The 14,643-nt window shown below is 31.6% G+C and overlaps 2 protein-coding genes across 2 annotated transcripts; both read left to right on the top strand.

Moving 5' to 3' along the window:
* The first annotated feature begins 897 nt into the window (after positions 1-897).
* Positions 898-5,301, top strand: LOC109542781 (homeobox protein ceh-30). The gene is made up of 4 exons (XM_019912151.2): positions 898-1,138; positions 2,361-2,559; positions 4,320-4,415; positions 4,537-5,301. The coding sequence occupies exons 1-4, from the start codon at positions 1,069-1,071 to the stop codon at positions 4,766-4,768; spliced, it is 597 nt and encodes a 198-aa protein (XP_019767710.1). The 5' UTR covers positions 898-1,068; the 3' UTR covers positions 4,769-5,301.
* A 2,955-nt stretch (positions 5,302-8,256) lies between these two features.
* On the top strand, positions 8,257-13,974 carry LOC109542909 (organic cation transporter protein). The gene is made up of 10 exons (XM_019912367.2): positions 8,257-8,525; positions 9,159-9,406; positions 9,459-9,663; positions 10,030-10,162; positions 12,055-12,276; positions 12,327-12,560; positions 12,614-12,717; positions 13,274-13,446; positions 13,498-13,757; positions 13,835-13,974. The coding sequence occupies exons 1-10, from the start codon at positions 8,456-8,458 to the stop codon at positions 13,896-13,898; spliced, it is 1,713 nt and encodes a 570-aa protein (XP_019767926.2). The 5' UTR covers positions 8,257-8,455; the 3' UTR covers positions 13,899-13,974.
* The last annotated feature ends 669 nt before the right edge of the window (positions 13,975-14,643 follow it).

Genomic DNA, 14,643 nt, shown 5'->3' with positions numbered 1-14,643 from the left:
CTTAGTTGTAAAACGAAAAAAGTTTTGTCGTTCTTTTAGTTCAAACTCGCTTAAAACTATAATTGGTCCAACAAAGTATTCCGTATTCATCTAAATAGTTATGTGAAAGCTATTGAACATCCTTATAAAATTTAATTGTTTATTATTGCTTACAGCTAGATCATACGTTTGTACTTGACTAAATAGCATTAGCTAAATCGTTTTCATATGAAGAAAAATGGAAAACTGCAGGTTTCCACAACAGACTAAAACAGTTAATGTTTTGAGCTTTTACTCAAACGAATTTGCCAACGTAGGAGTAATAAACACAAAAAATAAAACTGTATAACTTATTCGAGGCGAAATAATTACGAATGGGTTTCTTCATATGCGCTATTCCAAAGTTTCAACTTAATTAACTGTTAATAAGAAAATCGGTTCGAATATTACTAAAAATAGCGATTTGAATAAAATACGAGATTACTAAGCAACGAAAACCGAATAGCAAATGCGAAACTAAATTTTGCAAGACTATTTATTACACATTTTTAAACACATTAATCACTAATAGATTTCCTAAAAATAGCTTTTAACCAAATTTGTAAAAATCTATGAATCTTTAGATACACCTTTAGTATACAAATTGATGGTCACTCAAATGATATAACATCAATTTTTATTATATTTGGTTGCTCTGTTTAAGTTGGATCTTGGATTATCGGCAAAATCCAAAACATTTCTCTTAGTCCAAAACTACCCCTATAGCTTTCCAACGAGGGCCTTTGAAAGTCTGATTGGCGGTAACTCGGGAAGGGGCGGTACTTCTAGACTTGGAGGGCGGCGTCAGGCTTTTTACTAAGGGTAGAATGTTTAAACGGGGGTAAAAGTCTGCGGTTTAGATCGCTTATTTCTAACTTTTGGAGTTTATGCGAACGTTTCAGCCTGTTAGTGTCTGTTTAGTTGTTGATTTGTTATAAAGTGTCGGCTAATGATAATCCAGTTTCTTTAATTTTCTTCTAATCTGAGGGTTAAGTGACAAGATTGTATTCTTTGTTGATTATGCAGTGACATTGAAGACAAATAGGTAGAATGCAGGAGAGTCATAAATCTTTCATGATTAAAGATTTGCTGGGTGATGTCTTAACAAATTCTGCACAAGGTAAGGCTGGAAGCAAAATACACTAGTTACTCAGAAATTACTTCTGGAAAAGATTTGCAAAATATGTATCTACCTACATGCACTATTGCACATTAACAACTAACATTTTTAATGATTAAAATCTAGTGTTTTTTAAAGAAAATATGGAATAAAGTAAAAGTACCTATATGTTGACTTTCATTTTACTTCTCTGCGTTACGGTAATCGTTCAACATTTTAATATTATTAAAAAATTACCACAAAACATATTTATCAGACGATTTGGATTTATTGTACCGAGGCAAAAAATGCAGGCGGAATTAATTTCATGATTATTGTGCCATCAAATTTTATTATCATCAAATTTTATATTCAAATTATTAGTAGGTAGGTACCTATTTCAGCAAACTACTTTTTCTTCTATAGCAAATGTTATAAATTGAATTGATATATAGCAGTAGGTACAAGCATTTCCCGAAACAGACAAATTATATAAAACTTTTTCAATCAACCGACTTCTATAAATATTATTTTAATTCATATACTAATTCCTTGGTTCAATTAAAATACTAACTGAAAAAAAAAAAATTTTTGGTTTCTTGATTTTCCCTGACAAATGATGGGAAAAAAATTGAGCAAGGATTTTTCCGTAATTTTTTGAAACACCCCAAGCGTTACCGTTTTACTGAAAAAAAATACCTTTTTAATTATTGTGTTTAATCTTAAAAATGAACAAAATTTTTGCATTTTCATTTCAGCTATTTAAATAAAATTAAACCTGTTGAAATTGGTGATTATAATTTTATTTTATTTAATAATTGTAAGCTAAGAGTAAATTTCTTCACTTTCAGTTTTCTACAGCTCGATCCATGTATATTATAGCTACTCATTTTGAACATACCGAAATATCTCACTGCACAATGAATGAAGATGATAATGTAAGACAAAGCGAATTACCCAAAGAATATAATATACTTACGTAAAATGGCAAGAGACCACTTCAATTTAATTGGAGGACGTGTATTTTACTGGAGGTTTAAAACAGTCGGTTTTCAGTTTTCTTCGCGTTAATTAACACCCCAGGCACAGTGCATTATGTATTCATTACAAGAAACCATGTAGGCTAACGAAAAATAATTTTATACAGCAATGAAAAAAAAACTTTGCGCTTTACATTATTTGGAATGCTTTGTTTGAGTTATTTCAAAAGTTCTCTAGTAATTTATTCTCCAATTAATTACAGATTTTGATCTGGACTCAGAACCTTCTTCCATTGACGAGCAGCATACCACTATCAATCATGATATTTTACCCGACGATTCGAATTACATTCGATTGCAGGATCCGAATGATTCTTGTGATCTGGTAAAATCTCGAAAACCTCGTCGAAGAAGAACAGCATTTACTCATGCACAGTTAGCATTTTTGGAAAGAAAATTTCGGTAAGCACTTTGAATTTGTACAAGCTGTAAGCTACATATTTTTAGTACAGCTATAAAGTAAAACTATTTCGGAAGAAAAATAATTTGTGTCAACCATATTTGTCGCTGATTACTACTTAATTCTATACTGGGTGACCGTTGATTTCGTTTGGTTATTTAATTTAAGTTATTTGCTACTTTTGTTGATTTTTGAATAAAGCAGCGGGTGTTTTATGTAATACATTCAGGCTGAAAATTATTGCCAATTTTGATTAACTTTGCTTATAGTTTGTTGCGGCCAACAGTGCTAACAATTTCAATTTACTCTATATCCATTTCCATGCGTCGCCGTGCGATTCGAGAAAAAAATTAGAGCAGCATTTCTGTTAGCTAAAATCAATTGAATTAAACGCATACTTATTTTTATTGAAGTGATTGTAAATACTTGTTAATCGGATTCCCGCGAAAAATATTTGCCATTTCATATTCAGGTAACTATTTGGAAGAAAGTCTACTTCAAGGGGCGGCAAGGCTTTTTTGCAAGATTTAAATAACAAACGTTCCCCGAAACACTTTTTCATCAGGCTACATATTTTTAGTACAGTTATATAGTAAAAATACTTTGAAAAAAATAATTTGACACATTTGAACATAAAATTTAAAATAGTGGCTATTCTAATATTTGAAAAATTAATAAAATTCATATCCGCAGGAATATTTTCATATGTTTCGGTTATGATCGTATAAACGCTCATTCCAGAAAATATTTCATTTTATAACCGATTACAAAAAATTAAACTTTTGAAAATGGATAGGAAAATATAATTATTGAAAAATCAGAGCTTAGAAATAATGCATTTTTATAAGTTGCGTAGAAATGATATGATAGCAAACATGATATATAAATAAATAATAAATCTTCCTGTGTAGGATATTTATAAAATTTGGGGTTGTGAAGAGTATTATAAAGTAGCTTGATTTAAATGAAGAGTAAAATATATTATGAATAATTTATTTAGATGCTCAAATGTACCAAAGCTATATTAATTTAAATTACATCAGGCAATGAACGCAAAAACAAATCAAATGTATTTGATGAAGTTGCTAATAGATTTCAGTAAATCCATTAATTTTGCAATTTTATAGTAAAAAACGTTTCTGTCTCCAAAAATCCAAATTGATTTGAGAGCCGCTCATCTTAAGGTAATCAAACATAAGATTACAATTTTCAACAATATTGTGCAATTGAAAACCACGCAAAATGCTTAAAATGCAACGAGGCCGAAGAATATGTAACACTATTTTGTTCGTATCCTCAAATTCTAGAGCAGAAAATATTAGATACACGTCAAATGTTGAATATTGGCCTGCTTTAGCTGAAAATGTAACTGAAAGACCGTTTCACAAATTTTTATATTCTGAAATAGGCCATGTGGAAATTTCTAGAAACCTAAAGAGATCCACTTGCAAGCTTTTTAAGGGAATATACAGTAAATAACTGCATATTCTGTATGTCTACATAAAAATTGATTAGGAACTTGACAAACTAATCATATTTTCACTAACTGATGCGTTCTGTTTAGAGGATGTAATAACTTACCTTCATGCTAAAAAGCATGAAGAAGATCAATCAGGCATTCCGAATTATTTCTTCTGAAACCTTTATCTATATTTAATTTTACGTTAATAATTGATACTGTTCTTAAATAAATGAATTATGAAATTCCTATTAAGTAGGTAGTATAGTAAGTATTATAATAATATAACGAATGTTTGTTTAGGTGCCAAAAATACTTATCGGTAGCAGATAGAAGTGACGTGGCTGATGCCCTAAATCTCAGCGAAACCCAGGTTAAAACTTGGTATCAAAACAGACGGTGAGTGTCACATCCCAGTGTGAACAAACAAACGTTAGTAAATGCCAAAAACATTCGATAACGTTTTCAAAAAAGTTGTAAATCAAATAGTCACGTTGCCTACACATAAATCCGTTTTCAGAACCAAATGGAAGAGACAAAATCAACTGCGTCTTGAACAGTTGCGGCATCAAGCCTCAGTCGAGAAAGAAATGATGAACGTATCAAACTTACGGAAATCTTCAGATCAGCAAATGTGCTGTCCTTCAAATTTACCGGTTCGCTACGGTGCTCAAAGTCCCTGCACTTTCTTAAGTACCGCAGCAGCAGCTATTTTTCATAACGTAACTTACGTTCATGGATGCCAGTTGTAATTATTTGTTTTATAGAATGAATTCATTCCAATTGTTGAGTTCATGGTTGTTACACATCAGTACGTTAATCAAATGAAACTGTGAATGCACTTTGTATTTTCAAATGAACAATTGTTGCAATGCTATGATTGATTTGATGCTGTTCTTCTGTCGACCAATTAGTTAAAACACATGCATTCTGCATTGAATACCACTAGTTCAATCCAGTAAAATAATTGCATTGTTCGAGCTATTAACATGCAATATGTATTTATTTTGGAGTGACCATTTACGATATGGATGCAAAACTTTCCAAAAGAACAATTTTTTGTACATTCTATCAACTGAATAATCTAAAAATCAACTTAGGTTTGAATGCAAAATAGCACTGATTATCTTTCAATGTTCAAATAGTGTTTCGCCTGTCAAATGATCCAACTAATAAAACCGTAGTTAATATTTTACAAGAACATACACAGGTTGCGCCACAGAAAATGTTAAAGATGACTTATTTTGCAACACGCTGAAAAATAGTAGAATTTGTAGAAACATTTTTTTGCYYMTATTATRACGAATWTCAAMGACAATTATCYGATCTAATCTTTTGAATGAACATAAGTCGTATTGTGACTTRTTTTTTTAATTSAAATTAAAGTGCCACGACGTAAACTTTCAAAAACTTTTGCTGAAAGCTAAAAAATTGTGTTTAGGTAGCTTCAGATCAAGGAAATAACAWTTTTATTACTTAGCTTGTAGTTTTTATAAGGTGCCAGCTGCAATAGTTTGGAGKCATTTAAAGCAGGAGARTTTTTTAATTTYTTMAATATCGTTCTTTTMTTGACGATGACAAACAATTCCTGATATTTCCTAATCAAAAAATKTGCACTTAAATGTGATTTCTCAYTGRACTCAAATTTATCTYTAWATAAACGAAATGTTTTGCTCAAATTTGYAAAAAYAGTATTTGTTTAGRSACSTTCGGAACTGCTTTAAACTACTTTTTAAAATCAGTAAAATATTTACTTATGGGATGTTCATAAAATATGTGTTAAAAAAAGTCMACCGGCTTAAAATCAAGGCTTCTGGCGGSSCACGGTATTGCGCCTCCAAACTCACTAGTAAAATTTTGCCCAAAGTCGCGTAGACCTAAAGATAATTTCCTATAATTCTAAACCRAACAAAAATATACCAAACAATAATTTAGAATTCGTGCTGTAAATGACGATGAGAAAGATCTTGTKGTTGTTTATATGAGGTGAATGTTTTACACTTAAGCYTMTTCAACTTTAAACATTCTTAAAAAGCTARCTTTGAAGAACTTACCTCAACAGAATTTTAAACTGTTAAAACAACATCTCATTAGACCTAGGKMTAAGGCAATTAAAGAATCTAATCMTGAATGCTCTTCTAAGAAGGACGTTGTTCCCATGCATCTGCATTTAGAGCTAAATTTGTCCACTTTGAAATCAAAATTTACGTACTCTTTCAATTTCAAATATTTTARAGCGTAGCTCCAAATAASAAAARTCAAAGCTTATAATTGCGACATCCTGTAWMTAGTYATCGTGTTATCAATGAACAGCTAGGAAGCTATYATTGAAGCAATAATACAGAAAACTGATTTACTCCTCAATTCATCAGCTTGTATSGACTCGTCCCAAATAACAGGCAATTCTAGCCTTTAAAGCAGTCTACACKGCCTGAATGGATWACTGCAAGATTAATTTTACGTGTTTGSTAACARCTGAGAAAGTGTCTTGTAATTTCAGTCATGTCTAAACATTCACATTWAGCGATGATTATTTACAATACATAAGTTGTAGTGTTTTGATGATCGTAAGATTGGTATGTGTTAAGCTGATTGTAGTGCTGGACTTTCGTAAAGTTTAAAGCTTCTGCTATATTTTGGATACAGCAGTACTCAGCTATTAGCGCCCCAAAATTGCATGTTCCATTCTGAACACTACGTATCTTAGAACTGAAGCAGTTAAACTTGCAAACTTCAGTTTAATTTGGTTACACCTGTCCTCTTTTTGGTGTGTACGTAGAAAATGGACTTTGTGCAAAAACTGTTAATAATAGCATACATATTACCATGTGAGATTTGAACCTGTGCATATTTCAGATTACTTTTTTAGGGATTTGTGTGCGGTATTTGAAGTGCCCACAATGAAAGACAGACTTTTTCACTCCTCAATTTTGTTAGTGATGTATATGTTATGCAACCTAACTCAACTCATACACACAATCATAATTATATCATGTTTACAGTTACAGATTAATGCCATTCAATTAGACTGTATTTATGCATTATTATTTAGGAAAGAATCCAATTAAGGAAAGAAGAAGTATCCTTAGCTTTTATATAAATTGTATTGACATATTTTGCTTTCGAATTTATAAAATGTACATTTTTAGAAATAGTGTAGATTTTAATATTTATTTTTTTAATTGTTGTGTTTTGTAAACTTTGTTTCTGTTACGAGTAAACCATTAAATCTCTAATAGATTTGCAATTATGTGAATTGTTTGTTTCTGAGTCGGCAAATAGTCAATTTCTATCTCCCTATGGGGTTGTATGGGCAATCAGACTATATTTTAACAAGAATAACTACTATTCATTTCAACTGAATGGGGTGGCGGGGCGTGCTTGTTTGCAAGAGAAGTTTCTGGCCAATTAACCATTGATTTTGCTATAATTGACACACGCGTTAAGCTTTATTGAAAGGGACAGATGTGAATGGCTAACAATGGTAGAGTAGGAGCTTTCTTGTCAATTGGCTCTCTCTAATTATACGCAGTTATTTTAATAGACATGTTTACTGGGATATTGATAATATATACGCTGATGATAACGATTAAATTTAATTAAAAAGGAATCGAAAAAAATTGAAAACAAATGTTTTCTGTTGTTTATTACCACCTGAGGAGGTGCCAAGCAATTATTAAATTGGTTAATTAATATTGGTTAGTTTGATGGTTTTTCTTCTCATATTTTCTTAAATCCATGGAGAAACAACATCCTTTAAAATGTGTGGCTTTAAAGCCATTTTGGATATTTATTTCAGGCATTTTTGCAAACTCTTCTTCAACGATGTGAACGAAAGGCTTTTAGGAATTCCGCCTCTAAATAGTCCAACGTCCAATGGTTGTAATACATGCGTTGAGTTGAGTGGAAATTTAACAATAATGTCATCACTATTCATTGCTTCTTCAATAAGCTGGCAAGATATATGGGAAATGTGTTCATTTGCAATTAAGAGCACGGGGCGCCTCTCTGGGATATTTGATAGAAAAACATTTTCAAACCATCTCGGAATTATTTTAGAGGCCATGAATGCTTTCTTGGATGCAGCAAAGGCAAATTTGTCTACAAAATCCACGTTTGAATGCTGAATGTGGAATGCCGTATGCGAGCCCGTAACTGGAAGGCCAACGTGTTGCGGTGTGAAGCCAGTTTTCAAAATCACCCACTTAAATTGACCATCACTGACCAAATGCGGCCAGTTTTTACCAATATTAAAATTAAATACAACTAGAAATTTATTTAGATGCGGAGGTTCTACATGCTTTATTCTTGCATTTTGCATCTAGTTTAGTCGCGATTAAAACACTTTTTGCCGCCCACAGCTTACAGCTTTCACTTATTGGCGGGAACAATTATTGTCTTACAGTTTTATTTGCATGTAGGTACCAGTCTAGCGGTTAATGCATTTCTCTTGCAGTTCTTTCTTGAATATGTCCGCGAATTGTGAAAGTGACCGTGACAAAGACCAAGGTAAACCAGAATATTTATTTTTTTTATAATTTATATAAAAATTTGTTAACACGTTATACTATAAACATCTGTAAATCGAATCAAATGGTATTTATCTCGATTATTTTTTGAAATTATTAACCACAAACTGAAAATAAATTATTCAAATGCCTATAAGCTAGCCGTAACCGGAAAACAAATTTGTTCAGTTAGGAATGTATTTTATTAGTACCTATATTCATTCGAAGTAAGGACTGCTAGCAAACAACGCAAAATGTATGTCAAACGAGGACTTATACTTTTTTATTATTAATTTTTAAGCTCTAATCTACGATGGTTTTAACATGAAATAGAAATTTTATTGAACCGAAATGTTGCAATAATCTAATCCATTATCGATTAATTGTCATTGTTATTTTCCCAGTTACAACCGGGGTTTTTTACACTATTGTTATTTGGCTAGATAGAATAGACACAAGGTGCTACACACTACAGACAGAATTCTAAATAAAAAAAATAATTGAAAATACTATAGGTATAAAAAAATTACTTTAGTATAGTCCAAGTGGGCTTATTTCACGAAAAAAATCGACGATTATATTTGGTACTAATGTGTAATACAAGGGAATTATATACATTGCTTCTGAATTTCAGAAGCAAGTTTACCAGCAAACACTGACAATGATAGAATTCAAGAGACAATTGGCGATTTTGGAAAATGGCAGTTAAAAATATCGATTTTAATGTCGCTGATCAAATTTCCGATCGCTTGGTTCCAAATGAGTATTGTTTTTTTGGCACCACCTACTAATTTTTGGTGTAAAAAACCAGACATTTATGAAAATCGCACGGATGAGGAATGGCAAAGTTTAATTAAACCAGCTGCTAAATATATCATGCAAGTAAGAAAAGAAGAAACATAATTTCACATGAATATGGAAACTTTGCTTTTAGACCGGAATTAATCGGGGATATTGCTTCATGAAAAATTTAACAGCAGATTACAATAATAACACCCAGGAACTAATCGAATGCAGCTCTTTCAGCTACAATAGATCCGTATTTGTGTCGACGATCACTTCGGAATGGGATTTAGTGTGTAGCCGGCAGAAGTTAATGGATATGTCTCAAGTTACTTTAATGATAGGAGTTTTGCTAGGTAACAAATAATATCCGCTACACAAATCGAAAATTAACAATGCGTAAGTGGTAAAAAGATGGTTTTGGACGTGTACTATGTTATTTTTATTTAGTATTTATTTAATATCTAACTCACCTATAAATATTTAAAAAATTATACAAATAGAGCCACATTTACATGCCGCAAAATCTAGGTTTTTTCCTTCTGATAAGCTTCCCAAATTTCTTGTCTAAATTGTAACGAGATGTCGAAGTTTAAGGAATAAGTTGTATGTCGAAAATATGATCAAAATATCATCATATTTTTTATTGCATTGTAGGCAGCAAAATCTTTTTCCAAACACCAAATAACGATTACATAACGCAATAAATTATTTTATTTCAGGTAACATATTTTGTGGAATTTTGGCTGACAAACATGGTCGCAAGAATATACTTATGGTTTGTCTTCTTCTGCAGTCGGTTCTTGGGATATTCGCATCAATAACCCCGTATTTTCCGCTATTCGTCTTTATAAGGTATATTAAAGTTTTATCGGTAGCATAAATAATAAATAGTAACTGAATACTAAGATATAACGTTTCATGTTGTAATTGCTAAGCGATTAAAAGTCTATAATTTCTACAGTAAAGAAGTGAGCAAAATTTAAAATCTGTAATTGAGAATTGGATTCAATCAATTATTAATTATCGATAATAATAAAAATTAATCAGAGATTCATTAAGTCAATGAATAAAAATATTTAATTTATTTACATAATATGTAGTTGAGATAGCCTTCTTCTTTCTACTTTTGCTAGCATACCTCTATTTTCTCTTATAACTTCAATATTAATAATGAATAGAAAATATTTGAATTTTTATTTATTTAAATGCAAATGAAATATTCCATATTCAGGGTGGCCATTTTCTGAATCTTTGTATGGGTAACTTCTACATTTTTAGAGATAGACCATCCATCCAATCGTTAAATGGGCAAAATTGAGCAGAATTCGATGGCCTATTCATTACCGTTTTCAAAATTTAGGTACCCGACTTGATTCCTGAAATATCCTGGAAAGACAAGAAATCAACAATTTTGTAATTATCACTTTTTACGTAAACTGCTAAACTTAGAAAAAAAGTTAAAACTGGCCTTGGTACAACTTTTTGCGTTGAATCCAATCAACTAGCACTCGTTATCATAGGAAACTTGATTTACGAGATAAAAAATAAACTTATGGTTTTTTAAATGGTAATTATAGTTGGCTGTGGGCCTTTTAAAATCCTTACTTTTTTCTGAATTTAACGATATAATTGTTTGTATGTTTTTCTCCTTTTGTTGCCTTAAAACTTCAAAATAAGATAAAAAATGTGTAGTAGGCTATGGAAACAAGAACTATATTATCGCACAAAGCACAAAACAATAATGAATCGTTTAAACTAAATGTTCAAATTGACTTCCGTTTACGTTCAGGCATTTTTTGGCATCTTCACATTCAACTCGTGAGTTGTGTGAAGGTGCACTATCATGTTGAAAATATGCCCATTTTCGATACAATGCTCACGGAAAACTATTCAACATGTCTTCAAGTCCATTAGGTAAAAAGTGTAAATATCTTTCCATATTTAAATTGTGATTATAAAAGAATGGACTAATAATTTTATCACTAAAAATGCCTCACCAGACATTCACAAAAAAACACGTTGATCTCGCTTATTTTCAATTAGATGATTTTCATTAGCCCAGTAAACATGATTGTGTCTGTTAATTATTTCATTTTCGTTTTGTGCTTTGTGTGATAATATAGTTCTTGTTTCCATTGCCTACTACACATTTTTCATCTTCTTTTGAAGTTTTACGCCAACGAAAGGAGAAAAACATACAAACAGTTATATCGTTAAATTCAGAAAAAATAAGGATTTTAAAAGGTCTACTGCCAACTATGAGTACCATTTAAGAAAAGGTAAGTTTATTTTTTATCTCGTAAATCAAGTTGACTATGACAAGGAGTTCTAGTTTGTTGAGTTCAACGCAAAAAGTTCTACCAAAGACAAGTTTAACTTTTTTTCTAATTTAAGCAGTTTACGAATTATATAATAATTAAAAGTGTTGATTTCTTGCCTTTCAGGATATTTCAGGAACCAAGTCGGGAACCTAAATTTTGAAACGGTAAAGGCAATCGAATTCTGCCCAATTTTGCCCATTTAACGGATTCTCTATCTTTAAAAATGTAGAAGTTACCCATACAAAAATTCAGAAAATTGCCACTCTGTATAGGAAAATTCAAAGTTGAAATTTACAAAAACATACAGCCTTGTTATGGTTTAACAAAAAGACCAGAAGACTTATTCAAAAAGCTCATTAAAACATAATAAAAAAAAGCACGATAGAAAGTTCTGGGTTAAATATATGAAGATAATTATTTCAGATTTTGTCTTGCTTTGGCCAATGGAGGCACAATGGTGATATCCTTTGTAATGTGTATGGAAGTTGTGGGCGGTAAATGGAGAACAATTGTGTCCATTTTATATCAAGTACCGTTTGGATTTGGATATGCGTTGCTTTCGGGAATAGCATACCTATTGAGAGATTGGAGAAATTTCCATTTTGCTATCAGTCTATTGTCAATGTTATATGTGGGGCTTTACTGGTAATATTTCGCTCAATGTAATGTAAGATGATTTTTTAAATTAATTTTAGGCTCGTTCCAGAATCCCCACGCTGGCTTCTAGCTATCGGCAGAACTAAAGACGCCCAAAAAATTTTGATAAAAGCAGCGAAGGAAAACAACATTAAGTTGATTAACATGGACGAGACTTTTTCAAAATCGGTTAACAGACTAACTAGCCGAGATAATCGAAAAACTATTAAGTTCAAAGACCTCTTCTCAACGAGGGAGTTAAGGAAAAGGAGCTGTCTAATAATTATAAATTGGTACGTTTTTTAATTTTCGTTAAATTTTCGACTCGGAAGGTATGCTTTTGTAGGTTCATCGCGGGTATGCAATTTTTCGGCTTTATTCAGTATATAGGTTATATAAGTGATAATTTGTTTTTCACTGTGGCTGTTGGAGCTTTAACTTCTCTGCCAGGTAAGCAACACAAAAGATACTGTTTGAAATACATATATTGATTCTAATTATAATAACTAAATGAATTCGATATATTAAAGAACTCAATCAACATCCCAATTTTTCGGGTAATTTGAAAGTGTGGATACTTAGCAGACCCGTTTTTTGGGATAATATAAAAATATATATCAGCAAGAAATTAGAGCTGTTCAAAATGTACACAAAAATCTTCATTATAGAAGTTAATAAATGTGAAATCGTGGTTTCATTCCCTCCAAAGAAGTATCCGAATAATGTGTAACTGTTATTTCTTATGACAGAAATAACCGAATAGAATTGAATTATGTAGAATAGATTGTTCGGGGCCTTAGGAGTTAATAAACAAAAAATATATTTTTCGTAAAATTCTGCGTTATTCTTCAAAGTTCAAGGTTAGAGGTCTTTCTTTTATTTCAATTTTCTTGGGATCTAAGTGTGCAGATGTGCAATAATATGCAAGTGATGGAAGTAAATCTTCTGCGATAAAAAAATTGGGCATTGGCTTAGCAGAAAGAAATAAATAACTCGCTACTTTTAGGAACGGTTCTGAGTGTTTTCCTCGTAAGTAATTATGGAAGGAAATTGACAATTATTTACGCCTTCCTACTAACTGCATCGTGCTCATTTTTGATACTTGCGTTCCCTAAAGGAGCATTTTCATTTGACTGGCCACGAATAGTACTAGCAGGCACTGGAATTATTGGAATATCAGTAAGTCCAAGCAAACTGCCATTGAGTTAAAGTACATTTAAGGGCTTTCAGGTTTCAATTCCAGCAATGTATCTATTTACAGGAGAACTTTTTCCAACAGTTCTCAGAAATTCTGGAGTTGGTCTTGCAATGATGTTCTCTCGACTGGGATCTATTATTGCTCCATTGCTGGTTTCTTTGCAAAATGTTGCACATTTTCTACCCTTACTAGTTATGGGAATTGTAGCCATTATTCAAGCAGTTTTGGTGCTGTTCCTACCTGAGACCCAAGGAAAAAAACTACCTGACACGATTGAAGATTTAGAGATTAGGTAATTGCTATCTGCAGGCTTAGTCATTGTAAAGTGTATTTATTTTGTGAAAATTGTTAACAAATTATAACTTTTAGGAAATACCATAGCAACAACGATGCGCAAATGGATGAGGAAAGAAAAAATATACCCTTGATTTAGGAGGGCTTAAAAAGAACCACCAAACCATAAAAATATTCTTGTTTCGATTCTGGTCCAAATAAATGTTTTAAGTTTATATGCTTCCTGTTATTGACTCGTAAACATCAAACCATGTATTTTATATTACACATTATTTTTTCATTTAGTTCCACCTACTCTTATGCAGAATGGACTGCTAAATTTAGTGCCTTATTATTTCTTTAGAAATGTACAAAAATTATACTAAAACAAACACAACAAAGTTCAGCAAAGCAAATCAGGTAATATTAAGGGGCGATCAAGGTGGTCATCCCCCCATTTGTGCTGGGTTTATATCTACTAATGATAATTTTTCTTATTTCATAGACAATTTGAGAAAATCAATACTTTGTATGATGGCAAGGCGAATGACACGCATGTTATGAGTATAATGCTGTCATTATAATTCTATAGTGCATCAGTACTTATCCTGCAAAAAGAATAAATAAGTAACTCTCTAAATACGGTGACGATTTGGATCATTGAAAATTCGTTCTAAAGCTAGTGATTTTATCTAAAAATCGTATTTTGTAAAATACGTCGGTTGAGAAACGTGAAAGTCATAGGAGATTGCTCATTGCATGTCGAAAAGATGATTTTTCAAAGCAAATGTTATCTATGTTTCCTTTGTGGATTTAAGGTCGCATTTTTTTTGAGAAATAGGTTTCTTGCATGTAGAAATTTTCTGCATAACTCTGTTAACATCGGGCCGATTTGGAAATATTGG

The sequence above is a fragment of the Dendroctonus ponderosae genome, unplaced genomic scaffold (assembly GCF_020466585.1).
Source record: "Dendroctonus ponderosae isolate FM_Combo_2020 unplaced genomic scaffold, Dpon_F_20191213v2 Dpon_F_20191213_7, whole genome shotgun sequence".
NCBI lineage: Eukaryota > Metazoa > Arthropoda > Insecta > Coleoptera > Curculionidae > Dendroctonus > Dendroctonus ponderosae.
Note: the sequence above shows the minus strand (reverse complement) of the source record. Positions and strands in the feature narration are given on the sequence as shown.